We start from the raw sequence: 27,401 nt of genomic DNA on the forward strand, positions 1-27,401 counted from the left end.
AAATGACCATATCTAAGTGCTTACAAAAAAGGTGTCATAGTCTTCCTGGTGGGCTATATAAACAGATTTGAATAAGATTTAATGTTGCAAAAACTCTGTCAGTTCCACTTTAACTCGAGCAGTTTTCCCCGTAAAGGCGCCTGCATGCTTCCCAGCCAAAACAGCTTGGAACAGTTTGTTCATATATTATGATGACATTTTGTGACGTTTTGGTCTTCCAACAAAGGTTATTTCGGTTGTTCGGGCACATGTTTTTCTCGAGGCAAGCCGAAGTTGGCAGTAGAAGTCTTAAGCCCCTTGTTCGGTGATTGGTCAACCATAGGGATTTGTCAATGAAGTGTCTCGTGTCATTCAATGAGAGACGACTTGCTTTCATGCACATTTTTTCGCTTGAGAAATACTGCCCCAAACATCTTAGTTATATGTAAAATTGCACGACTAAGATATCATTGGCTAAAACGATTTCTTGAGTTATCTTATATTAATGATATTTTGAGGAAGTGTATACTGGCTACGGCATCTCAAAATGGACAAACAGTACTATTGGCACTTTTTTTCTTGTTTTTCAAGAGAAGGTCTTTTAAGGGAGTATGCTGACGCCATAAGCAAGTGGGTGTAATGACAATGGCTAGCTTAGCAGGTAGCTAGCTGGCCCAATATTGGACTAAAGGAGCCTAACGTTACTCCTTGTAGTCCATGGACCTTACATGTTCTGTTTAAAGGTGAATTGGCGCAGATACCTAGTTAGCAGAGGTAGTTGACTGTCTTCTGTTTTCCGTAAACATGCGCTGTAACATGGAGATATGGTTGTGTGGGATCACTAACTAGAGGTCGACCGATTATGATTTTTTTAACGCCGATACCGATTATTGGAGGACCAAAGAAAGCCGATACCGATTAATCGGCCAATTAAAAAATATATATATATTTGTAATTATGACAATTACAACAATACTGAATGAACACTTATTTAAATTAATATAATACATCAATAATATCAATTTAGCCTGAAATAAATAATGAAACATGTTCAATTTGGTTTAAATAATGCAAAAACAAAGTGTTGGAGAAGAAAGTAAAAGTGCAATATGTACCATGTAAAAAAGCTAACATTTAAGTTCCTTGCTCAGAACATGAGAACATATGAAAGCTGGTGGTTCCTTTTAACATGAGTCTTCAATATTCCCAGGTAAGAAGTTTTAGGTTGTAGTTATTATAGGAATTAAAGGACTATTTCTCTCTATTCGATTTGTATTTCATATACCTTTGACTATTGGATGTTCTTATAGGCACTTTAGTATTGCCAGTGTAACAGTATAGCTTCCGTCCCTCTCCTCGCTCCTACCTGGGCTCGAACCAGGAACACATCGACAACAGCCACCCTCGAAGCATCGTTACCCATCGCTCCACTACTCCAAGTCTCAGAGCGAGTGACGTTTGAAACGCTATTAGCGCGAACCCCGCTAACTAGCTAGCCATTTCACATCGGTTACACCAACCTAATCTCGGGAGTTGATAGGCTTGAAGTCATAAACAGCGCAATGCTTGAAGCATTGCGAAGAGCTGCTGGCGAAACACACGAAAGTGCTGTTTTAATGAATGCTTAAGAGCTTGCTGGTGCCTACCATCGCTCAGTCAGACTGCTCTATGAAATATCAAATCATAGACTTAATTATAACATAATAACACACAGAAATACGAGCCTTAGGTCATTAATATGGTCGAATTCGGAAACTATAATCTCAAACAAAACGTTTATTCTTTCAGTGAAATACGGAACCGTTTTGTGTTTTATCTAACGGGTGGCATCCATAAGTCTAAATATTCCTGTTACATTGCACAACCTTCAATGTTATGTCATAATTACGTAAAATTCTGGCAAATTAGTTCGCAACGAGCCAGGCGGCCCAAACTGTTGCATATACCCTGATTCTGCGTGCAATGAACGCAAGAGAAGTGACACAATTTCACCTGGTTAACATTGCCTGCTAACCTGGATTTCTTTTAGCTAAATATGCAGGTTTAAAAATATATACTTCTGTGTATTGATTTTAAGAAAGGCATTGATGTTTATGATTAGGTACACGTTGGAGCAACGACAGTCCTTTTCCACGAATGTGCACCGCATCAATTATATGCAACGCAGGACATGCTAGATAACTACACATGGTTGATGATATTACTAGTTTAACTAGTGATTATGATTGATTGATTGTTTTTTTATAAGATAAGTTTAATGCTAGCTAGCAACTTACCTTGGCTTCTTACTGCATTCGCGTAACAGGTAGGCTCCTCGTGGAGTGCAATGTAAAGCAGGTGGTTAGCGCGTTAGACTAGTTAACCGTAAGGTTGCAAGATTGAATCCCCGAGCTGTCAAGGTAAAAATCTGTCGTTCTGCCCCTGAACAAGGCAGTTAACCCACCGTTCCTAGGCCGTCATTGAAAATAAGAATGTGTTCTTAACTGACTTGCCTAGTTAATAAAGGTGTGTAAAAAAAAATATATATATATAATAATAATAATCGGCCAAATCGGTGTCCAAAAATACCGATTTCCGATTGTTATGAAAACTTGAAATCGGCCCTAATTAATCGGCCATTCCGATTAATCGGTCGACCTCTATCACTAACCCTATAAAGGTGTGTAGTAATTTAACCTTTTTTGAATCGCTGTTATGAAAGATCGCTATGTTCCTCGTTTCCAAAACCGTTTCAACTTTCAGAATGAGCGTTGGGTCTGTTAACAATACTGCCCCGGCCAAAAGATACTATCATCAATAGGCTCTAAAACCAGTTAGGGTCTACATATGGGTTAGTAACTAGCTAGTGAGCTTAATCTGTGTTGATAAATAGCTACAAACCATCTAATTCTAAATTGATTTGTGTACCTAGCTAGCTAGCTTTGGCATGATGGCTACATTGGCAAGGGGGCTAGCTAGCTTACTACATTCATTGGCAAGAATGACTCACTGGCTATACACTGAGTCGGTATTCATGTCATAAGAAGGAATTCCCCTCGACCACGCTCGCATATTGGGGACAACATTCTTTCCCATTAACCCCGATTGTAAAAGAGCGAACTTTGTTGTAAATTTTTTTAAATTTAACAATTATAAAACATGCGAAAAGCTGCTGTGGTGTAACCAGGTCAAAAATCTAGACCTACGGTTCGCAATGCTCCCACTTGGGAAATGGAGGCTGTGTGAAGAGCCCTGTTGCTTCAGGCTATTCGGTGTGGAAGGGTGGGTAATTGTGGTGACCTGGTGTCCAAGTAGGCTACACATGGTTGTGTGTGTGGAAAACATTTAATCACAGGTAAGACATTTATCTTGTTTAGTATAGTCCGTTTGTAACTCGGCTCACTACTTGTAGTTTTATAGTCTGTCAGTGTTGGTCAGCTTAATTGTCTGGTTGGTAGCTAGTTAGCACTCACGTCGCTAACGTTAGCGCCATCATGAAAAGGGGCATGAGGGAGGCCCTACAATATTATGTTTTTCAAATTAGTGAGAACACTTGGGAGTGTTGAAATGTAGTGTTTTACTTAAATGTAGTTTTTGTAATTGACTAAAACAAGCAGACAAGAGAATTGTATTTGAAAAATGTCAAGTGTTTGCTGTGAGCCAATGGGGTAACCACAAGTTGTTATCCGCACAGGCGGGCAGGGCTGCAACGTTCTATTTAATACTGACTGGGACTGTCCTTAATTTGGTTTCAGATAATTCATAATAATGATACAATACCTTGCACATAGGCATGTAGGCTGTTTGCTAGGATTTAATAAAGCTACAGTAGCTAGTTGCCAGGATGAATAAAGCTCATAACTAACTAATACAATTCAAGTGTGCATTTATTGTATTTGTTGCTACTCATTGCACTGGTGCCAGCATCCATTGTAAACAGTGTGTGACCCACTGACTAGATACCAATTGTAAACGGGCTGTGATGCTGTGTAGTGTGTGAAAAGAATATCCTGACAGCTGGGATTTTCACAATTAAGCTGCCAGCCCTCATTTGTTTTTCTCAGTCTGCTTCAAACCAAAATAAACAGGCCAAACCTGCTCCATCAGAAGAGCTGGGTCCATTGAAACCCCTGGAACCAGTAGTCAACACATTTTGATGAGTGTGTCTCACACACGCCTAATGTACCTTCAGAAAGTATTCATACCCCTTGACTTATTCCACATTTTGTTGTTACACCCTGAATTCAAAATGTATTAAATATATTTTTTCCCTCAACCATCTACGTACAAAACCCCATAATATTAGTGGGAACATGTTATGCAAATGTATTGACTCAGTGGGAATAGTTAGTAAATTTGATTTCTGTATTTCATTTTCAATACATGTTAGAATCACCTTTGGCAGCGATTTACAGCTGTGAGTCTTTCTGGGTAAGTCTAAGAGCTTTGCACAACAGAATTGTACAATATTTACACATTTTATTATTTTCAAATTTCTTCAAGCACTGTCAAGTTGGTTGTTGATCATAGCTGGACAGCTATGTTCAAGTCTTGCCAATAATTTTATTCAAAACTGTAACTAGGCCACTCAGAAACATTCAATGTCATCTTGGCAAGCAACTCCAGTGTACACTCCAGTGTATATTTGGCATTGTGTTTTCGGTTATTGTCCTGCTGAAAGGTGAATTCATCTCCCAGTGTCTGGGGTAAAGCAGACTGAACCAGGGGTTTGTCTAGGATTTTGCCTGTGCTTACCTTCATTCTGTTTATTTTTTCATCCTGAAAAACTCCCCAGTCCTTAACGATTACAAGCTTACCCATAACATGCTGCAGCCTCTACTATGCTTGAAAATATGGAGAGTGGGGCCTCCCGGGTGGCGCAGTGGTCTAGGGCACTGCATCGCAGCGCTAGCTGTGCCACCAGAGACTCTGGGTTCGCGCTCTATCTCAGCCGGCCGCGACCGGGAGGTCCGTGGGGCGACGCACAATGAGCCTAGCGTCGTCCGGGTTAGGGAGGGTTTGGCCGGTAGGGATATCCTTGTCTCATCTCGCACCAGCGACTCCCGTGGCGGGCCGGGCGCAGTGCGCGCTAACCAAGGTCGCCAGGTACACGGTGTTTCCTCCGACACATTGGTGCGGCTGGCTTCCGGGTTGGATGCGCGTTAAGAAGCAGTGCGGCTTGGTTGGGTTGTGTTTCGGAGGACGCATGGCTTTCGACCTTCGTCTCTCCCGAGCCTGTAGTTGTAGCGATGAGACAAGATAGTAATTACTAACAATTGGATACCACGAAATTGGGGAGAAAAAAGGTGTGAAAAGAAAAGAAAATATGGAGAGTGGGACATAGTAAGGTACTGCATTCCAGGACAAAAAGTTTGCTTTGTCATATTTTTTGCAGTATTACTTCTCTTGTTGCAAACAGGATACATGTTTTGGAATATTTTTTTAACTGTACAGATTTCATTTTCACTCTGTGAATTAGGTTAGTATTGTGGAGGAACTACAATGTTGTTGATCCATCCTCAGTCTTCTCGTATCACTGCAATTATACTCAGTAGCTGTTTTTAAAGTCACCATTGGCCTCATGGTGAAATCCTTCAGAAGGACGCCTGTGTCTTTGTAGTGACTGGGTGTATTGGTACACTATCCAAAGTGTAATTAATAACTTCATCATGCTCAAATGGATATTCAAGGTGTGCTTTTTTTTTTACCCATCTTTGTGAAGCATTGGAAAACCTCCCTGGTCTTTGTGGTTGAATCTGTGTTTGAAATTCGCTGCTCGACTGAGGGACCTTACAATTACCTGTATGTGTGGGGTACAGAAACAAGGTAGTCATTTAAAAAAATATATATATAATGTTAAACATGATTTTTGTAACTTATTATGTGACTAATTAAGCAATGGTTTACTCCTGTACTTATTTAGACTTGTCATATCATAGCAAAGGGGTTGAATATTTATTGACTCAGACTCTTTGTAAATAATTTCAAAAAACAATTCCACTTTGACATTATGGGATGTTGTGTGTACTAGGCGAGTGACACAATCTCAATTTAATCCATTTTAAATTCAGGCTGTAACACAGCAACATGTGGAAAAAGTCTTGAAGAAACAATCAAACTCAGTTTCTGCAAACAAACACCTACTTGTAATTTGAGTTGTAAAAGCACTTGTCTGTGATGCCCAGTTTGTTTTGGAACTTTGCAACTTAGTGGCGGTTAATATTCAGCGAGAGACCACTCCCTGTTTTAGAATGGGTGAGTTGTGCCAAGGCTCATCTGGCCCCACACACACACACACTATCAAGGCCCATTAGACACACACGCTGTTTCCTTATCATGGTCAGCGCAATGTTGCTCCCTTATCTGAAATGCTGCTGGACCAGAGCGATCCACAACAAAGGTTCAAATTGAGCAATTGTTTGTGCGCCGCTGTCGGCATGAAGGGCGGTTTGAGCCCTTTTCTAAACCAATTGGCTTATTTTCCTTTTTTCAGAGAATGTCAATGGCAGTATGTGAAAACGATGCACTATAGTTTATCCAGCATTTCCATTAGCTCCATATGGATACTGTTTCTTTGTGGTTTGTGAACCAAGGGGATGGGCTGCTAGTAGTTAATCAAGTTTTTATATATATATATTTTTTATACCACTTTTTTCTCCCCAATTTTGTGGTATCCAATTGGTAGTTACATTCTTGTCTCACCGCTGCAACTCCCGTACGGACTCGGGAGAGGCGAAGGTGGAGAGCCGTGCGTCCTCCGAAACACAACCCAACCAAGCCGCAATGCTTCTTGACACAATGCCCACTTAACCCGCAAGCCAGCCGCACCAATGTGTCGTAGGAAACACCGTACACCTGGCCGCCGTGTTAGCGTGCACTGCACCCGGCCTGCAACAGGAGTCACTAGTGTGCGGGGACAAGGAGTCAAACCCTCCCCTGACTCGGACAACGCTGGGCCAATTGTGCGCCTCCCCGTCGCGGCCGGCTGCGACAGAGCCAGGACTCAAACCCATAATCTCTAGTGTCACAGCTAGCGCCTTAGCCACTGCGCCACTCGGGACCCACAAATCAAGTTTAATGGACCGTGTGTAGTGAGCTATGGCTTCAAGTCATTACATCAGTCAGTGTCTTCAAAATGTACACTCTTTATCTTATGTAAGAGCTCTCCATCCACATGCTGTGTGTCTTAAATTGAGGACACTGGCTGATGTAATGACTTGAAGCCATATCCCACAAATATTATTATAATTTATTATTTTTCAACCTTTTTAACTAGGCAAGTCAATTAAGAACAAATTCTTATTTACAATGACGGCCTACCCCAACCAAACCCGGAAGACGCTGGGCCAATTGTGCGCCGCCCTATGGGACTCCCAATCACGGCCGGATGTGATAAAGCCTGGATTTGAACCAACGACCCTAGTGACGCCTCTTGCGATGCAGTGCCTTAGACCGCTGCGCCACTCGGGAGCCCTGACTTAAATTTGATTACAATTACTCCCATGCCTGGTCCCAATACAACCCCTAAACCTGTCCCCTTAACCCTTCGGTTTTCAAAGACCTGGAGATACTCTGGATAGGTTTAAGCAATACACCAGTTGGAGCCATATTGGTTACACCCATCCAGACCTGGCCTGATCCCAGATCTGTTTGCGCTCTTGCCAATGTTTGGCATGACGGTTCAGCAAGGAGTTCTCAAAACAGCAGAAACAGACTGGCAAACACACTAATCCAGACCCCTCAGACTAGAAAACGCAGAAGGCAGGCAGGGATTAGGGGTTGTTTTTGGACAGTTCCCCTGTGATCATTTCACTTTAATGCAGTCCACTTATGTCTCAACTCTATCCCTTTCCAGCTAAGAAAAAGGGGAATAAGAAGGGGAAGACTCTGACCCTCACTGACTTCCTCGCAGTGGACAGTGGGAGTGGGGGCAACGCTCCACCACCGCAACCCAGCTACGCCAAGTCCACCAGCTGGGCTGATGAGACCGATGACATGGAAGGAGATGGTGAGGGACAACTTGATTCTTGATGAAGATTCATATGGGGGCACATCCAAAGGAACAAACTTTCCAGGGTTTCAGTATGCAATGTACAGGATGTCTCAGATCTGTGAAATGTCTTGTAAAGAGCTAACATGCTTCTCTGTAATGTTCCATTGGGAGTCATGTCTTGTTGTTTCACACAGTTTTTCTGTAATGTCTCACCTATCCATTGAAATCCATTTGTCTCTGGAAAAACAAATCCCTCTTTCTCTCCCTCAGTGTCCACCTCCTGGCACACAGGGGAGGACAGTTACCGGGCCCCCGCAATAGACCGTAACATCCTGCCCACAGCTCCACGGTCGTCCCGTGAGCCCGATGTGGACCGCTCACGCCTCCCCCGTAGCCCCCCCTACACTGCCTTCCTGGGCAACCTGCCTTACGACGTCTCAGAGGAATCTATCAAGGACTTCTTCCGGGGCCTAGCGGTATGTACTCAGCTGTGTTATCAAATGGGGACAAAAATATGTGTCGTGCTCAGTATGCACAAAGTGGCACAAAAGTGTTGGTCCTACCTAGAGCTGCACGATTTGGACAAACTATCTAATTGTGATTTTATTGGGCCCGATATTGTACTTGCGATAATGAATTGCGATTTTCAAAAACTTTGTTTAAGCAACTGTCACGGTAGAGAACATCCCTTCTAAAATGAGAACATATGAATGAATACATGCTGTGCTAACTGAATATAGAACCAATTGAAATAAATATTTTCCCAACATTGTTATAGGTTAGATATGATAATAGATTGGATTATTACACCTACTGTACATATTAACAAACATAAATTGTAGTGTGATATAAGCTTAGCACTTAACATTAAGCTTATCAGTTCTTAAATAAACTAAGTTACTTATTTATTCAGGCAGCCATAGGCTGCAGATTGAATAGGAAGCTTATGAATCTGTAATTATGTTGTAAGTAGGCTTAATCGGTATTATAATTGAAATTATAAGTCAAAGTGCCTTAACACGTAGCTTACTGATTTGATTGCAAGGTGCAGCTTTTGTCTAAAACATTGGAGTCTGGTCCGTACGCACTACCCTCTGTAGTGCCTTGCGGTCAGAGGCCAAGCAGTTGCCATACCAGGCAGTGATGCAACCATTCAGGATGCTCTCGATGGTACAGCTGTAGCATTTTTTAGGATCTGAGACTGAAAAGATTTGACATGGTACTCAGATCTTCAAAAAGTTTTACAGCTTCGCCATCGAGAGCATCCTGATAGGTTGCATCACTTCCTGTTATGGCAACTGCTCGGCTTCTGACCGTAAGGCACTACAGAGGGTAGTGCGTACGGCCCAGTACATCGCTGGGGTCAGTGATGGCTTCCTGCCATCCTGGACCTCTATACCGGGCGGTGTCAGAGGAAGGCCCAAAAAATTGTCAGACTCCAGCCACCCTAGTCATAGACTGTTCTCTCTGCTACCGCACGGCAAGCAGGTACTGAAGCACCAAGTCTAGGTCCAAGAGGCTTCTAAACAGCTTCTACCCCCAAACCATAAGACTCCTGGACATCTAATCAAATGTCTACCCTGACTACTACCCCCCCTTTCTACACTGCTGCTTCTCTGTTATCATCTGTGCATAGTCACTTTAATAACTCTACACGTACATATTACCTCGACACCGTTGCCCCCGCACATTGACTCTACCAGTACCATACCAACAATATATCCATTAATTTTATGTCACTGCAGTATTTCCCCTCTTCTGAGACTATGTCGTGGAGTTCCTATCGCATTCACTCGTCTGTCTTATTTCTGACCTCAGACCAGTGCAGTTCTGCATCAGCCCTCTCTCACCTTCTCACTGGTCCACGTCTCCCCTCTGTTCTCAGATCAGTGCGGTGCGCTTGCCACGGGAGCCCAGTAACCCAGAGAGGCAGAAGGGCTTTGGCTACGCAGAGTTTGACGACGTGGACTCCCTCTTGAGGGCGCTGACTCTCAACGAGGAGGTAAGGAACGACACACTGAGGAGAGAAAGGATTGAGGGTCTAAATTCGAGGTCCATGATTTAGGAACAATGAGATCAATGATGAGCATGATGAACCATGTGTCTGTCTCTAATTAGGATTCATCACATATACATTTGATCATATCAATCACAACATCCATTCAGTATTGGTAATAGTTTGGGTTAGCTGACAATGTCACAAATGATGCGCACGCTTCAATGGGGCAGAAGTCTGAGTTGTGATTCTGGATAGCCACATAGCTACCAACAATGACAAACTGCCATGTGGGGAATCGTAAGTGACTCGTTTAATCTTGTTCTTGATACCATGTCTTGTTATGGCAGATTTCATGTCAATGCTAACCAACAACTGTAATGATGTATTTGAGACAAAAGTGCTCATTGTGCAATTATTATTTTTTCTTCAGTAAGAGACAAAATATATTTTACATGTTGTCAACAATCTAAGCCTGTTTTGCCCCATAGTTGCGCATGCTCCGGTTTTGTTGCTTAACAACCTAACCTGTCTATAGTTTACTTCAAGGGACATACAGTTGAAGTCGGAAGTTTACATACACTTAGGTTGGAGTCATTAACTTGTTTTTCAACCACTCCACAAATTTCTTGTTAACAAACTATAGTTTTGGCAAGTCGGTTAGGACATCTACTTTGTGCATGACACAAGTAATTTTTCCAACAATTGTTTACAGACAGATTATTTCACTTATAATTAGAGGTCGACCGATTATGATTTTTCAACGCCGATACCGATTATTGGAGGACCAAAAAAAGCCGATATCGATTAATCGGCCGATTTTTTTTATTTATTTGTAAAAATGACAATTACAACAATACTGAATGAACACTTATTTAAATTCATATAATACATCAATAATATCAATTTAGCCTGAAATAAATAATGAAACATGTTCAATTTGGTTTAAATAATGGAAAAACAAAGTGTTGGAGAAGAAAGTAAAAGTGCAATATGTGCCATGTAAAAAATCTAATGTTTAAGTTCCTTGCTCAGAACATGAGAACATATGAAAGTTGGTGGTTCCTTTTAACATGAGTCTTCAATATTCCCAGGTAAGAAGTTGTAGTTATTATAGGACTATTTCTCTCTATACCATTTGTATTTCATATACCTTTGACTATGGATGTTCTTATAGGCACTTTAGTATTGCCAGTGTAACAGTATAGCTTACGTCCCTCTCCTCGCTCCTACCTGGGCTCGAACCAGGAAAACATCGACAGCCACCCTCGAAGCATCGTTAACCATCGCTCCACAAAAGCCGCGGCCCTTGCAGAGCAAGGGGAACAACTACTCCAAGTCTCAGAGCGAGTGACGTCACCGATTTGAAACGCTATTAGCGCGAACCCCGCTAACTAGCTAGCCATTTCACATCGGTTACACCAGCCTAATCTTGGGAGTTGATAGGCTTAAAGTCATAAACAGCTCAATGCTTGAAGCATTGCAAAGAGCTGCTGGCAAATGCACGAAAGTGCTGTTTGAATGAATGCTTACGAGCCTGCTGCTGCCTACCATCGCTCAGTCAGACTGCTCTATCAAATATCAAATCATAGACTTAATTATAACATAATAACACACAGAAATACGAGCCTTAGGTCATTAATATGGTCGAATCCGGAAACTATAATTTCGAAAACAAAACATTTATTCTTTCAGTGAAATACGGAACCGTTCTGTATTTTATCTAACGAGTGGCATCCCTAAGTCTAAATATTGCTGTTACATTGTACAACCTTCAATGTTATGTCATAATTACGTACAATCCTGGCAAATTAATTACTGTCTTTGTTAGGAATAAATGGACTTCACACAGTTCGCAACGAGCCAGGCGGCCCAAACTGCTGCCTATACCCTGACTGCTTGCACGGAACGCAAGAGAAGTGACACAATTCCCCTAATTATAAGAAATTCATGTTAGTAGGCAATATTAACTAAATCTGCAGGTTTACAAATATATACTTGTACACTGCTCAAAAAAATAAAGGGAACACTAAAATAACACATCCTAGATCTGAATGAATGAAATATTCTTATTAAATACTTTTTTCTTTACATAGTTGAATGTGCTGACAACAAAATCACACAAATTATCAATGGAAATCAAATTTATCAACCCATGGAGGTCTGGATTTGGAGTCACACTCAAAATTAAAGTGGAAAACCACACTACAGGCTGATCAAACTTTGATGTAATGTCCTTAAAACAAGTCAAAATGAGGCTCAGTAGTGTGTGTGGCCTCCACGTGCCTGTATGACCTCCCTACAACGCCTGGGCATGCTCCTGATGAGGTGACGGATGGTCTCCTGAGGGATCTCCTCCCAGACCTGGACTAAAGCATCCGCCAACTCCTGGACAGTCTGTGGTGCAACGTGGCGTTGGTGGATGGAGCGAGACATGATGTCCCAGATGTGCTCAATTGGATTCAGGTCTGGGGAACGGGCGGGCCAGTCCATAGCATCAATGCCTTCCTCTTGCAGGAACTGCTGACACACTCCAGCCACATGAGGTCTAGCATTGTCTTGCATTAGGAGGAACCCAGGGCCAACCGCACCAGTATATGGTCTCACAAGGGGTCTGAGGATCTCATCTCGGTACCTAATGGCAGTCAGGCTACCTCTGGCGAGCACATGGAAGGCTGTGCGGCCCCCCCCAAAGAAATGCCACCCCACACCATGACTGACCCACCGCCAAACCGGTCATGCTGGAGGATGTTGCAGGCAGCAGAACGTTCTCCACGGCGTCTCCAGACTCTGTCACGTCTGTTACGTGCTCAGTGTGAACCTGCTTTCATCTGTGAAGAGCACAAGGCGCCAGTGGCGAATTTGCCAATCTTGGTGTTCTCTGGCAAATGCCAAACGTCCTGCACGGTGTTGGGCTGTAAGCACAACCCCCCCCTGTGGACGTCGGGCCCTCATACCACCCTCATGGAGTCTGTTTCTGACCGTTTGAGCAGACACATGCACATTTGTGGCCTGCTGGAGGTCAATTTGCAGGGCTCTCGTAGTGCTCCTCCTTGCACAAAGGCGGAGGTAGCGGTCCTGCTGCTGGGTTGTTGCCCTCCTACGGCCTCCTCCACGTCTCCTGATGTACTGGCCTGTCTCCTGGTAGCGCCTCCATGCTCTGGACACTACGCTGACAGACACAGCAAACCTTCTTGCCACAGCTCGCATTGATGTGCCATCCTGGATGAGCTGCACTACCTGAGCCACTTGTGTGGGTTGTAGACTCCGTCTCATGCAACCACTAGACTGAGAGTACCGCCAGCATTCAAAAGTGACCAAAACATCAGCCAGGAAGCATAGGAACTGAGAAGTGGTCTGTGGTCACCACCTGCAGAACCACTCCTTTATTGGGGGTGTCTTGCTAATTGCCTATAATTTCCACCTGTTGTCTATTCCATTTGCACAACAGCATGTGAAATTTATTGTCAATCAGTGTTGCTTCCTAAGTGGACAGTTTGATTTCACAGAAGTGTGATTGACTTGGAGTTACATTGTGTTGTTTAAGTGTTCCCTTTATTTTTTTGAGCAGTGTATATTGATTTTAAAGAAAGGCATTGATGTATATGGTTATGTTTGGTGCAATGACAGTGCTAAATCATCACCCGTTTTGGCGAAGTAGGCTGTGATTCGATGAGAAATTAACAGGCACCGCATCGATTATATGCAGCGCAGGACACGCTAGATAAACTAGTAAATATCATCAACCATGTGTAGTTAACTAGTGATTATGTGAAGATTGATTGTTTTTTATAAGTTTAATGCTAGCTAGCAACTTATCTTGGCTTCTTGCTGCCCTCACGTAACAGGTAGTCAGCCTGCCATGCAGGCTCCTCGTGGAGTGCAATGTAAGGCAAGTGGTAAGAGCGTTGGACTAGTAACCGGAAGGTTGCAAAAACGAATCCCCGAGCTGACAAAATAAAAATCTGTCATTCTGCCTCTGAACAAGGCAGTTAACCCACCGTTCCTAGGCCGTCATTGAAAATAAGAATGTGTTTTTAACTGACTTGCCTAGTTAAATAAAGGTGTGTAAAAAAATAAATAATAATAATAATAATCGGCCAAATCGGTGTCCAAATATACCGATTTCCGATTGTTATGAAAACTTGAAATCAGCCCTAATTAATCGTCCATTCCGATTAATCGGTCGACCTCTACTTATAATTCACTGTATCACAATTCCAGTGGGTCAGAAGTTTGCATACACTAAGTTGACTGTGCGAAAAGTGCAAATCAATCCCAGAACAACAGCAAAGGACCTTGTGAAGATGCTGGAGGAAACGGGTACAAAAGTATCTATATCCACAGTAAAACAAGTCCTATATCGACATAGCATGAAAGGCCGCTCGGCAAGAAAGAAGCCACTGCTCCAAAACCCCAATTTAAAACAAGCCAGACTACGGTTTGCAACTGTACATAGGGACAAAGATCGTACTTTTTGTCCTCTGGTCTGATGAAACAAAAATAGAACTGTTTGGCCGTAATGACCATCGTTATGTTTGGAGGAAAAGGGGAGGCTTGCAAGCCGAACACCATCCCAGCCGTGAAGCACAGGGGTGCAGCATCTTGTGGGGGTTTGCACGAGGGACTGGTGCACTTCACAAAATAGATGGCATCATGAGGCAGGAAAATTATGTGGATATATTGAAGCAACATCTCAAGACATCAATCAGGAAGTTAAAGCTTGGTTGCAAATGGGTCTTCCAAATGGACAATGACCCCAAGCATACTTCCAAAGTTGTGGCAAAATGTCTTAAGGACAACAAAGTCAAGGTATTGGAGTGGCCATCACAAAGCCCTGACCTCAATCCCATAGAAAAGTTGTGGGCAGAACTGAAAAAGCGTGTGTGAGCAAGGAGGCCTACAAACCTGACTCAGTTACACCAGCTCTGTCAGGAGGAATGGGCCAAAATTCACCCAAATACTGTGGGAAGCTTGTGGAAGGCAACCCAAAACATTTGACCCAAGTTAAACAATTTAAAGGCAATGCTACCAAATACTAATTGAGTGCATGTAAACTTCTGACCCACTGGGAGTGTGAATAAATAAATAAAAGCTGAAATAAATAATTCTCTCTACTATTATTCTGACATTTCACATTCTTAAAATAAAGTGGTGATCCTAAGACATAATTTCTACTAGGATTAAATGTCAGTAATTGTGAAACTGAGTTTACATACACCTTAGCCAAATACATTTAAACTTCCAACTTCAACTGTAGTTAAAAATAAACAATGTGCTATAGATTTAGTAAAGTAGATAGAGCTTTCCATTAATCATTAGTGAAATTACTTTGAGTGCTCAAGACAAATATATGGAATTTAACTGTTAGTGACAGGTAAATTGTTTTCAATTTATCATGCTGGAACATGCTATTATGGAAAGGAGATTAGTTGGTCATTTAGGCCACTGTCTCTGAGCTTGTTTCCTGTCTCTGACATAATAGAACCTGGGAAACCGCAGGATCCGGGTTGATATTGCAGATCAGTCCAACGACAAAGGTAAGTTACACACAACTCATGACCTTCCTTCTGAATTAATGATGCACCGATTTAGTATTTACAAAGGAGATTCTCAGTTGAAAATGCTTTTCAGTCCAGGACTTGGCTTAATCTGTGTCTTGCAAAACCGTATGTGTCAGGAGGTCAATTGATGCACATTCCACATTTCCCTACCAGTGCCCGGCCAAAAAACACTGCTGAAGGCCATTGTAGCCCAAACTTCATCTGTTGTGGTGTACGAATAAAGCACTTGGGGGGAGCATTTACTGTGTGGGCTTTTATCATTTGATCCCTAACCTTGAATGGCCAGAGGGGAGAGACAATGGTCAGATGGGTGGACGAGACCGGATGGGCCCCATGGGAGACATGGCAGGCCCCGACAAGACAGACAGTGATGACTGGAGGGCCCGGCCTGCTGCAGACGCCGACGATGGACCCCCAAAGAGAGAGGAATCCGCCTTTGGTAAGAGTGTTTCCCTCTAAGCTAAAAGAGCCACATATCTATAGACTATATGAATGCACTCAGCAAGCTTATTTTACAGCTTAGCTTTTGCAAGCGTGTAAGCACGCTTTCTGGAGGGTTAAGTTTTGAAATCAGTGGAATTAGAGTATAATAGCTAAAGAGATGGCGAAAACACCTGTCTCCGGATTACATCTTCAAACTAAGGGCAAACGTGGCATTATTTATTTGCAACTATGTTCATTGTTGTTTTAACAAGCTAACGTTAGCTGTCTGGCTCGTTAGCTAACGTGGCGTGTGTAATCTTACACGTTGTTTACCTAGCTCGGTTCATGTCTTAAGCTAAAGTGTACAACACACGTTGAATATGGCCGGTGTCAGCAAAAAAGCGTAATGAAATTGTTGCCAGCAGAGCTGGTTAGGCTGTTTCATGTTATCCAGAGGTAAACAAATCATCGGCCAGAGCGTCGAGTGTGCGTTATGAACGCTCCAAGAGCGAAACAGGATGGGTGGGGCTAAAGCTTAAGATGGTGTGAACGATGCTAAATGGGTGTTGATACCAAAACATTCAAAGGCAATTTTCTCAAAAGTGAGTTTACAAGTTTATCAACTTTCAAAGCAGAATGACTTTCCCATTGTCTACAATGCACTGAATGTATACCATTTTGTAGCTTTTAGTCTCTACTTTTTCCCAATGTAAAAAAAAAAAAAGATTTCAAATTTTGCTACATAAGACCAAATCCAGGTGGTGAGTCACCATTGTCTCAAAGCGTCATGCTACACTATTTATCTAAAATGTCAAGCACGCATGGGTATGTTTTATGCCATCCACATAGTTCCAGTTCTTATCTTGCACTGTGTGAAAAGAACTGCATCCTTTTGGCATTTTTTCTTAATAATTCTTGGATCTCAAGAGACTTGATTTGATTTGCATTTGTGTTACTTGATTTGCATCCCTTTCATAGTCCCATTAACGCTTTCGTTCCCTCTCAGGGTCACGCGACCGCTACGGAGACCGTGACGGGCTGCGAAGGGACAACGACCGCGGCTTCGGCGGCGACCGGGACCGCGGCTTTGGCGGCAGAGACCGCTATGACGACCGGGGAGGTGAGAACGGAGGTGAAACCATTGCTCAAAACTTAATGTATCGTCATCAAACTAGACCAGGTATTCCCAAACTGGGGGTACGTGCAATGCCGTCGGGGGTATGCCATATAAAAATGTGATTCGCCTTTCAAAAAATAAAATGTCTTCACATTTATATTTTCCAACATTTGGTTAGGTTTTTTTCTCTCACCTGAGTAGCCTCGTTTCACTGCCAAAAATACAATTAAACCATCTAGTGTTGAGCAAAATAACACAATGTCAAATACAGGTAGCCTGGTCAAATAATTAACATCCAATCACATTAACCGTTACTCTATCGGGAAACTTTCAGTCTTGTGCAGACATTTAGAAACGAAACATCCCAATTTGAAAAATAAGCCACGGAAGTTTGAGCGAGAGTTAATATTACTTTAGAGTAGTAAGACATGTATAAAAGCAACAGATACCATTTAATAAGAAGGGGCTAGAAGCGTCTTATATGGTGAGCTACCGAGTGGCTAGAACAGGCAAGCCCCATACTATTGTGGAGAACTTTATTTATCCATGAAGGGGGAAGGCAAAAAAAAACTATACAGACAATGTCTTCATCAAACAACAGTAATTGTTTTGAAACAATTACTGCTTCGCATACATGACAGTAAATTATATGCGTTACAGCTGGATGAGTCAACAGACGTGGCGCGCCTGGTATATGTCCGTTACGTTTATGGGGGGGTCAATTAAGGAAGACATCCTCTTCTGGAAACCAGGACAACAGGAGAGGATTTTTTAAAAGTACTGGACAGCTTTGTGACATCAAATGGACTTTGGTGGTCAAGATGTGTTGGTATCTGTACTGATGGTGCAAAAGCCATGACAGGGAGACATAGTGGAGTGGTAAAGCGCGTGCAAGCAGTTGGTCCCGACACCAGTTGGGTACACTGCAGCATCCACTGAGAGGCTTTTGCTGCCAAGGGAATACCTGACAGCTTGGAAGATGTTTTGGACACTACAATGAAAATGGTTAACTTTGTTAAAGCATGGCCCCTGAACTCTCGTGGATTTTCTGCATTATGCAATGATATGGGCAGCGACCATGTAATGCTTTTACAACATACAGAAGTGCACTGGTTATCAAGGGGCAAAGTATTGACACTTTTTTTTAAATTGAGAGATGAGCTTAAAGTTTTCTTTACTGGCTGTCATTTTTACTTGTCTAACCGCTTGCATGATGACTGACTAGTTTCTCACTCGACTGGCCTATCTGGGTGATGTTTTTTCTCACCTGAATCGTCTAAATGTAGGATTACAGGGACTCTCCGCAACTATATTCAATGTGCGGGACAAAATCGAGGCTATGATTTAAGAAGTTGGAGCTCTGTTCTTTCTGCATTAACAAGGACAACACACAGGTCTTTCCATCGTTGCGCAATTACACAGGTACTTTCCCAAAATGGACTACACAAACAACTGGATTCATTATCCCTTTCATGCCCTGCCTCCAGTCCACTTACTGATATCTGAACAAGAGTGCCTCATCGAAATTGCAACAAGCGGTTTAGTGAAAATGTAATTTAATCAGAAGCCAAATATTTCTGAATAGGGCTGCGATCAGTTTCTTTCCTTGGCAAATCGCGCTGTTAAGACACTGATTCCCTTTGCAACCACGTACCTATGTGAGAGTGGATTCTCGGCCCTCACTAGCATGAAAACGAAATATAGGCACAGACTGTGTGTGGGAAATTATTTAAGACTGAGACTCTCCAATACAACCCAACATTGCAGAGTTATGTGCATCCTTTCAAGCACACCCTTCTCATTTACCTGTGGTGAGTTATTCACAATTTGATGAACAAATAAGGTTTTATATGTAAAATGGCTAAATAATGAGCAACATTTTTGATTATTATATTATTGGCCCTGGTCCTATAAGAGCTCTTTGTCACTTCCCACGAGCTGGGTTGTGACACGAACTCATACTCATTCTTATGTTTAATACATGTATCGTATAGCGTGTGTGTGGCAGGCTTACGATGATGGCAAAGAACAACATTTGAGTGTGCGCTGACCCTGGTGCTAGAGGGTGGTACGCAGCTGGAGGTTGAATGTTTGAAGGGGTAGGGGATTATAAAAAGTTTGGGAACCACTGATCTAGTCTGCTGTATTTACTTTGTTATCCAGGTCCCTAATGCCTCCTGTATGATTATGAATATCAAGTAGGGTTGGGCGATTATTATGATATATCGAAGATAATCGACAGCCATTGTCGATGGTGACAACATCATGATGCGACATACGATGTATAGCCTATTTCAACTTGACTGGCACCATGCAGTAAAGTGCAAAATGTCTAGTCAGATTTAATTTATTTCTCTCAATGTCGGGTAACCTGGCCCATTTGGCCGAAGCCTTTCACATTTTTTATATCAGACTTAATTATTTCAAAAGGCAATTATTATTTAATTTTTTCCCCCTCTCCATTTGATGTGAATATGACTTCAGTTTTTATGCATGCTGGCTTTCTCCCGCTGCCTCCTGCCATTCTACTTCATGACAAGGTTCACATAAGGTGCTTAAAGTAATTCTGTCAGGGGGGAGATTTTCGGCACAACACCGGCCCGAGACGAAGTCGTGGGCCGAACAGCCGTACCAATATATTCTCCAGACACCGGCTTCTCGGGCATTATCACTTAAATAGAGAACAGATTAACTAGGTAGCCAATTCAAAACCGATTTTGTACCCTGTTTAGATATTATTTGCATGTATTAATGTTTTCGTCATGTCCCCAAAAACGTTCCACTGACACTAACGAATAAGGCCATACAAAGTTGATATAACTTTTATGAACGATTCATCTGATTCATTTAAATGGTTCTTCTTGACGAGACAATTCACTTTGCCATTGTATTAGTTGGAATTCGATTCAATCGCTGTGAATCGAATCATGTGAATCAAAATAATAATTAGTGATTTGTGAACATTAGGAAAAAAGATTACATCTAGTCTTGTCTTGGATTATGTGCCTTAACTTTTTTTCTTGATACTTCCATTTGATTTGGGCATCCAATGTATGGGACATTGCAACAATAGATGCTAGTCAGCCTGCAAAGTGTAAACATTTAAGGTAGCAAAGATATATATGACACATTTTATTGGCTTGCTTCAGCTGAATAAAAATATTTGTAAACTGCCATTTGACCTTTTGCTATATTGATTGAGCGAATTATTTAATTTGGCATCAAACGTATTTGGTTGTAATGTTTTACATCAAGGGTGGTCAACCATCCTCCAGGAAAGCTAATGTGTGTCACCTGTACAGGCTTTTATTCCAGTCCCCCTCTAACAAAATATTTTTTTTTAGAAATGAGCTGCTCAATCGGACCTTGATAAACTGTCTCTGTGTTTGAACAGGGCTTGATCAATAGCCTGCGCACCCAGCAGGTCTCCAGGCTGAGGGTTGACCACATGTTTTATACAGTTGCCTAACAGGTATTTTACTTTGGGGGGTGGGGTTAAGTGCCTTGCTCAACAAGAAACAGGAGATGGTACATGTGATCAGAGAGCAGCCTCCCAGTGTCGATACCACATTGCACTTACTTTTTTTATACGTACATAGACGCTGCCAATTGTTGGTCATGGAAACTTCATTAAAAGTCAATCTATATGAACCCTGTATGTATCGGTATCTATGCAAGGACCGGTTTTGTTTTTTACTTTACCTTCTATAATGCTATTTCACTGTTTTGGTTTGTTAAATGTGATACGCCACTCCGGCGTGTGTAATGTCAGTTTTTATAGTTTGCTACTTACTCCGTTTGTCGTCTATTAGTTTGTGTGTGTTACTGTCTGCAAACAGCTTGTTTGTCATGAATATTCTGGAAAAGTTGTTCCTAAAATGGATCGTATTAGCTGCTAATTACTAGTTAGCCAGCTAACTCCCAATTGTTAAGGTAAGGGTTAAATCAGACTTTCCCAAACTCCACGAGGTGCAAAAGAGGGTAGTGCGTACAGCCCAGTACATCACTGGGCCAAGCTTCCTGCCATCCAGGACCTCTATACCAGGTGGTGTCAGAGGAAGGCCCTAAAATTTTCCAAGGACTCCAACACCCTAATCGTAGACTGTTCTCTCTACTACCGCACGGCAAGCAGTTCCCGGAGCACCAAGTCTAGGTCCAAAAGGCTTCTTAAACCCCCAACCCATAATACTGCTGAACAGCTAATCGAATGGCTACTTGGACTATTCGCATTTTATACGCTACTGCTACTCGCTGTTTATTATCTATGCATAGTCACTTTACCCCTACCTGCATTTACATATGAACTAAATTACCTCGACAAACCTGTACTCCCGCACGGTACTGGTGTGCCCTGTATATAGCCTCTTTATTGTTACTCAATTTTTTTTAAACTTTAGTTTATTTTGTAAATACTCTTATTTTTCTTAACTGCGTTATTGGTTAAGGGCTTGTAAGTAAGCATTTCACGGTAAGGTTTACACATGTTGTAAATGTGACAATTGGCACCTGTGGCACGTGACAAATAACATTTGATTTGAAGTGCAACGCTTTGTCAGAATTCTGACATGCTAGTCTTTTGTTCTTTTTGCGGTAAATCAGATGTCGTTGACCCTGCCACAATGTGCGATTCATGAGCTCCAGTTTTTCGACCTAAAGATAATGAAAAATGGTACAACACGTGAATTGTGCCAGTATCATTCCCCAAACTTGCACTGTGAGTGCTTGGCATTAGTCAAGTCCTTTTTTGGAAGAGTTTTTAGATCCTGCAGTTGCATTAATCTGACTGTGGTTGCTTGTGCTAAAATCAAGCAGTTTCTTAAATAGCTCCATTGTTTTTGGTTCTGTGAACAGCTTTTTAAGCAGCCATCACGTGTGTATTTGTGTGCCTTCATGAGATATACAGTACCAGTCAAAAGTTGGGACACACCTACTCATTCCAGGGTTTTTCTATATTTTTTATTTTCTGCATTGTAGAATAAAAGTGAAGACATCAAAACTATGAAATAACAGACATGGAATCATGTAGTAACCAAAAAATATTTGAGATTCTTGATGACAGCTATGCACAATCTTGGCATTCTCTCAACCAGCTTCATGTGTTAGTCACCAGGAATGCATTACAATTAACAGGTGTGCCTTGTTAAAAGTACATTTCTGGAATTTCTTTCTTAAAAAATAGTAAAAATTAAGAAACCCTAGAATGAGTAAGTGTCCAAACATTTGACTGTACCGTCTGTATATAACCCCATAACTAAACAGAATAAGTGCTTCCCTGTGTCGCCCTCATATTTCAGTTAGTCGCTTTATCAATAACACTGTCTAAGTCTTGGCGCTTGTACTCCCTCTTCCGCAGCCTTTGGCTCTCGCAGGGATAGGGATGACGGCGGCCGACGTGCCTTCGGCAGTGGGTACCGCCGTGACGATGACTATCAGAGTGGTGGAGGTGGTGGTGGTAGCCGCTATGGGGCCCGGGATCGCTATGGCGGAGACAGGGAGGGCCGGTACGAGAGGCAGGACGAAGGGCGTGAGGAGAGAGGTGAGGGTAAGCTACCCTCAAATTACGCTCAATATTTTCTTTATTACAGTTTATTATTCTGTGTTATTCAACCCTATAACCATGTCCATCCTGCTACCCCCACTGACACCACCCTTCCCTCAGGTCCCCTGCCTAGATCCCCTTGTAATATAACACTGCTAATTATTTAATCACAATATGAACAGGTCTCCCTTGGGGATGTAGCGAAGGTTCAAATAAAGGTTAAATATAGACAATGTAACCCATGTATCTCCCCATCCCCAACAACCAGGTGGTCCAACCGAGAGGCCCAAGTTGGTCCTGAAGCCGCGCGGCATGGCCGAGGAGCAGCAGGCCAGCAGCGGTGGGGCTCCCCCAGCTGCTCCGGCAGCCGCCCGCAGCTCTGGTCGAGCCTCCATCTTCGGAGCGGCCAAGCCCGTGGACACAGCGGCTAAGGAGCGGGAGGTGGAGGAGAAGCTCCAGAGGCAGCTGGAAGAGGACAAGTCCAAGGGCTTCGATAGGAAACCTCGCGACAGAGACAGGTGAGGGGTTGTGGGTATAGCAGGAAGCGGCAGAGCTGAATTGAGCGTGAGTCTAGCAGAATTCTTGAGTGATTTTATGGTAAGCAAAACACTATGCAAGGGCAACCTGGTGCAACATAAACAGCATGGCAATTGGCATTAAAACTCAGATTATGTGCCCGTATCGAATGTTTTCAGCTCTAAATTATTACACATTTTGTAAAAGCTACAGCAGCTGTTTATTGGTAATTTGGCCATGGGCCCTCTGGAAACAGCCTTTCCCTGAAGTGTGTGTGTGTGTGTGTGTTATAAACTCCGCAAAAAAAGAAATGTTCTACAGACATGTGACTAACAGAAATGGAATAATGTGTCCCTGAACAAAGGGGGTCAAAATCAAAAGTAACCGTCAGTATCTGGTGTGGCTACCAGCTGCATTAAGTACTGCAGTGCATCTCCTCCTCATGGACTGCACCAGATTTGCCAGTTCTTGCTGTGAGATGTCACCCCACTCTTCCACCAAGGCACATGCAAGATCCCAGACATTTCTGGGGGGAATGGCCCTAGCCCTCACCCTCCGATCCAACAGGTCCCAGACGTGCTCAATGGGATTGAGATCTGGGTTCTTAGCTGGCTATAGCAGAACACTGACATTCCTGTCTTGCAGGAAATCACGCACAGAACGAGCAGTATGGCTGGTGGCATTGTCATGCTGGAGGGTCATGTCAGGATGAGCCTGCAGGAAGGGTACCACATGAGGGAGGAGGATGTCTTCCCTGTAACGCACAGCGTTGAGATTGCCTGCAATGACAACGGGCTCAGTCCGATGAGGCTGACACACCGCCCCAGACCATGACGGACCCTCCACCTCCAAATCGATCCCGCTCCAGAGTACAGGCTTCTGTGTAACGCTAATTCCTTGGACTATAAACGCAAATCCGACCATCGCCCCTGGTGAGACGAAATCGCGACTCGTCAGTGAAGAGCACTTTTTGCCAGTCCTGTCTGGTCCAGCGACGGTGGGTTTGTTCCCGTAGGCGGCGTTGTTGCCAGTGATGTCTGATGAGGACCTGCCTTACAACAGGCCTACAAGCCCTCAGTCCAGCCTCTCTCAGCCTATTGCGGATAGTCTGAGCTCTGATGGAGGGATTGTGCGTTCCTGGTGTAATTCGGGCAGTTGTTGCCATCCTGTACCTGTCCCGCAGGAGTGATGTTCGGATGTACCGATCCTGTGTAGGTGTTACACGTGGTCTGCCACTGCGAGGACTGTCTCCCTGTAGCGCCGTCTTAGGCGTTTCACAGTACAGACATTGCAATTTATTGCCCTGGCCACATCTGCAGTACTCATGCCTCCTTGCAGCATGCCTAAGGCACGTTCACACAGATGAGCAGGGACCCTGGGCGTCTTTCTGTGTTTTTCAGAGTCAGTAGAAAGGCCTCTTTAGTGTCCTAAGTTGTCATAACTGTGACCTTAATTGCCTACCGTCTGTAAGCTGTTAGTGTCTTAACGAACGTTTCACAGGTGCATGTTCATTAATTGTTTATGGTTCATTGTAAAAGCATGGGAAACAGTGTTTAAACTCTTTACAATAAAGATCTGTGAAGTTATCTTTGAAAGACAGGGTCCTGAAAAATGGACGTTTATTTTTTTGCTGAGTTTATATATATATATATATATATACATACACACACACACACACAGAGAGTACCAGTCAAGTTTGGGCACCTACTTATTCAAGGGTTCTACATTGTAGAATAATAGTGAAGACATCAACACTATGAAATAACACATATGGAATCATGTAGTAACCCAAAAAGTGTTAAACAACTCAAAATATATTTATGTAAGAGCAAACCAGATGGGATGGCATATCGCTGCAGAATGCTGTGGTAGCCGTGCTGGTTAAGTGTGCCTTGAATTCAAAATAAATCACTGACAGTGTCACCAGCAAAGCACCATCACACCTCAATGCTTCACGGCGGGAACCACACATGCAGAGATCATCCATTTACATACTCATCAGACCAAATTTCCGTCGACCAGATTTCCGTCGGTCTAATGGCCATTGCTCATGTTTCTTGGCCCAAGCAAGTGTCTTCTTCTTATTGGTGTCCTTTAGTAGTGGTTTCTTTGCATGAATCAGGCCTTCATGGTCGAATTGCTACAGTCTCCTCTGAACAGTTAATGTTGATGTCTGTTACTTGAACTCTGTGAAGCATTTATTTGGGCTGCAATCTGCAGTTAACTCTAATGAACTTATCATCTGCAGCAGAGGTAACTCTGGGTCTTCCTTTTCTGTGGCGGTCCTCATGAGAGCCAGTTTCATCATAGCGCTTGATGGTTTTTGCGACTGCACTTGAAGAAACTTTCAAAGTAATTGAAATGTTTCGCATTGACTGACCTTCATGTCTTAAAGTAATGATGGACTGTCATTTCTCTTTGCTTATTTGAGCTGTTCTTGCCATAAAATGGACTTGGTCTTTTACCAAATAGGGCTATCTTCTGTATACCACCCCTACCTTGTCACAACACAACTGATTGGCTCAAACGCATTAAGAAGGAAAGAAATTCCACAAATTAACTTTTAGGCAGGCACACGTGTTAACTTCTTATGGCTGCAGCCCGGCGTCGGTACACTTATGACAACAGCCAGCTCAAGTGCAGGGCGCGAAATTCAAAAGATATTTTTTTTAAATATTTAACTTTCACACATTAACAAGTCCAATACAGCATATGAAAGGTACACATCTTGTGAATCCAGCCAACATGTCCGATTTTTTTAAATGTTTTACAGCGAAAACATCACGTATATTTATGTTAGCTCACCACCAAATACAAAAAAGGACAGACATTTTTCACAGCACAGGTAGCATGCACAAAGCCAACCTAACTAACCAAGAACCAACCAAACTAACCAACAAACAACTTCATCAGATGACAGTCTTATAACATGTTATTCAATAAATCTATGTTTTGTTCGAAAAATGTGCATATTTCAGGTATAAATCATAGTTTACATTGCAGCTACAATCAGAAATTGCACCGAAAGCAGCCAGAATAATTAGACACCAACGTCAAATACCTAAATACTCATCATAAAACATTTCTGAAAAATACATAGTGTACAGCATCTTAAGACAGGCATCTTGTGATTCCAGCCAATATTTCCGATTTATTAAGTGTTTTACAGCGAAAACACAATATAGCGTTATATTAGCTTACCACAATAGCCAGAAACACAAGCCCTTCCCCAGCAGTAAAAGTTAGCGATCGTGACAAACCAGTAAAAGATATATAATTTTTGACTAACCTTGATATTCTTCATCAGATGACAGTCCTATAACATCAGGTTATACATACACTTATGTTTTGTTCGAAAATGTGCATATTTAGAGCTGAAATCAGTGGTTACACATTGTGCTAACGTAGCTACTATTTCCCACAACGTCCGGATATTTTTCTGACACTTTTTCTGACACACATATTCTGACCAAATAGCTATTCATAAACATAACTAAAAAATACATGTTGTATAGGAAATGATAGATCCATTAGTTCTTAATGAAATCGCAGTGTTAGAATTCTAAAAAATAACTTCATTACGACATCCAGCTTCGGTATAGCTAGATTACCCAAACGTTGGGCGCCGACGACTAATTCACATGTACGACAGATATATGAAATAGCATCATAAAATGTTTCTTACTTTTGCTGATCTTTCATCAGAATGTTGGACAAGGGGTCCTTTGTCGGGAACAATCGTTGTTTGGATTTAGAACGGCCACTTTCCCTCTCGATTTAGCAAGCACACTAGCCAAGTGGCACGAATCTCTCCATCGTCAACAAAGTCCGAGAACGGAACACGGCAAAACTCCCGAAAAATTTCAATAATCTGATTAAACTATATTGAAAAAACATACTTTACGATGATATGGTCACATGTATCAAATAAAATCAAAGCCGGAGATAGTAGTCGCCTATAACGGCAGCTAAACAGAAGGCAAATCCAGGTACCACCTCGCGCTCTCCAGAAAACCGGAAATGGGGGACACGTCATACAAAGAGCTTGTATTCCACTTCAGACCAAGATAAACACTAAATGTCTTCTCTCACCGCCTCTTGACATCCAGGGGAAGGTGTATGACGTGCATGTATACTCATACGTATCATGCCCATTTATAGGCAGGAAGTAGAACAGAGCCTCGATTTCAGACTTTCCACTTCCTGGTCAGGAAGTTTGTGCCAAATGAGTTCTGTTTTACTCACAGATATAATTCTAACGGTTTTACAAACTAGAGAGTGTTTTCTATCCAATA

The 27,401-nt window shown here is 42.4% G+C and overlaps 1 protein-coding gene across 5 annotated transcripts in view; it reads left to right on the forward strand.

Moving 5' to 3' along the window:
* LOC120064200 (eukaryotic translation initiation factor 4B-like) overlaps positions 1-27,401 on the forward strand; it is a 43,948-nt gene that overhangs the window by 2,982 nt on the left and 13,565 nt on the right. For 2 of the 5 annotated variants that reach the window (XM_039014603.1, XM_039014638.1), the window contains exons 2-9: positions 7,814-7,966; positions 8,222-8,427; positions 9,837-9,953; positions 15,433-15,487; positions 15,798-15,950; positions 16,941-17,066; positions 22,405-22,593; positions 22,859-23,108. In XM_039014603.1, the coding sequence (XP_038870531.1) occupies positions 7,814-7,966; positions 8,222-8,427; positions 9,837-9,953; positions 15,433-15,487; positions 15,798-15,950; positions 16,941-17,066; positions 22,405-22,593; positions 22,859-23,108 (1,249 nt within the window). The remainder of the gene's footprint in view (positions 1-7,813; positions 7,967-8,221; positions 8,428-9,836; positions 9,954-15,432; positions 15,488-15,797; positions 15,951-16,940; positions 17,067-22,404; positions 22,594-22,858; positions 23,109-27,401) is intronic. The other 3 variants (XM_039014611.1, XM_039014618.1, XM_039014628.1) reach the window with 3 other exon arrangements.

This window comes from Salvelinus namaycush, chromosome 2, assembly GCF_016432855.1.
Source record: "Salvelinus namaycush isolate Seneca chromosome 2, SaNama_1.0, whole genome shotgun sequence".
NCBI classification, from domain to species: Eukaryota; Metazoa; Chordata; class Actinopteri; order Salmoniformes; family Salmonidae; genus Salvelinus; species Salvelinus namaycush.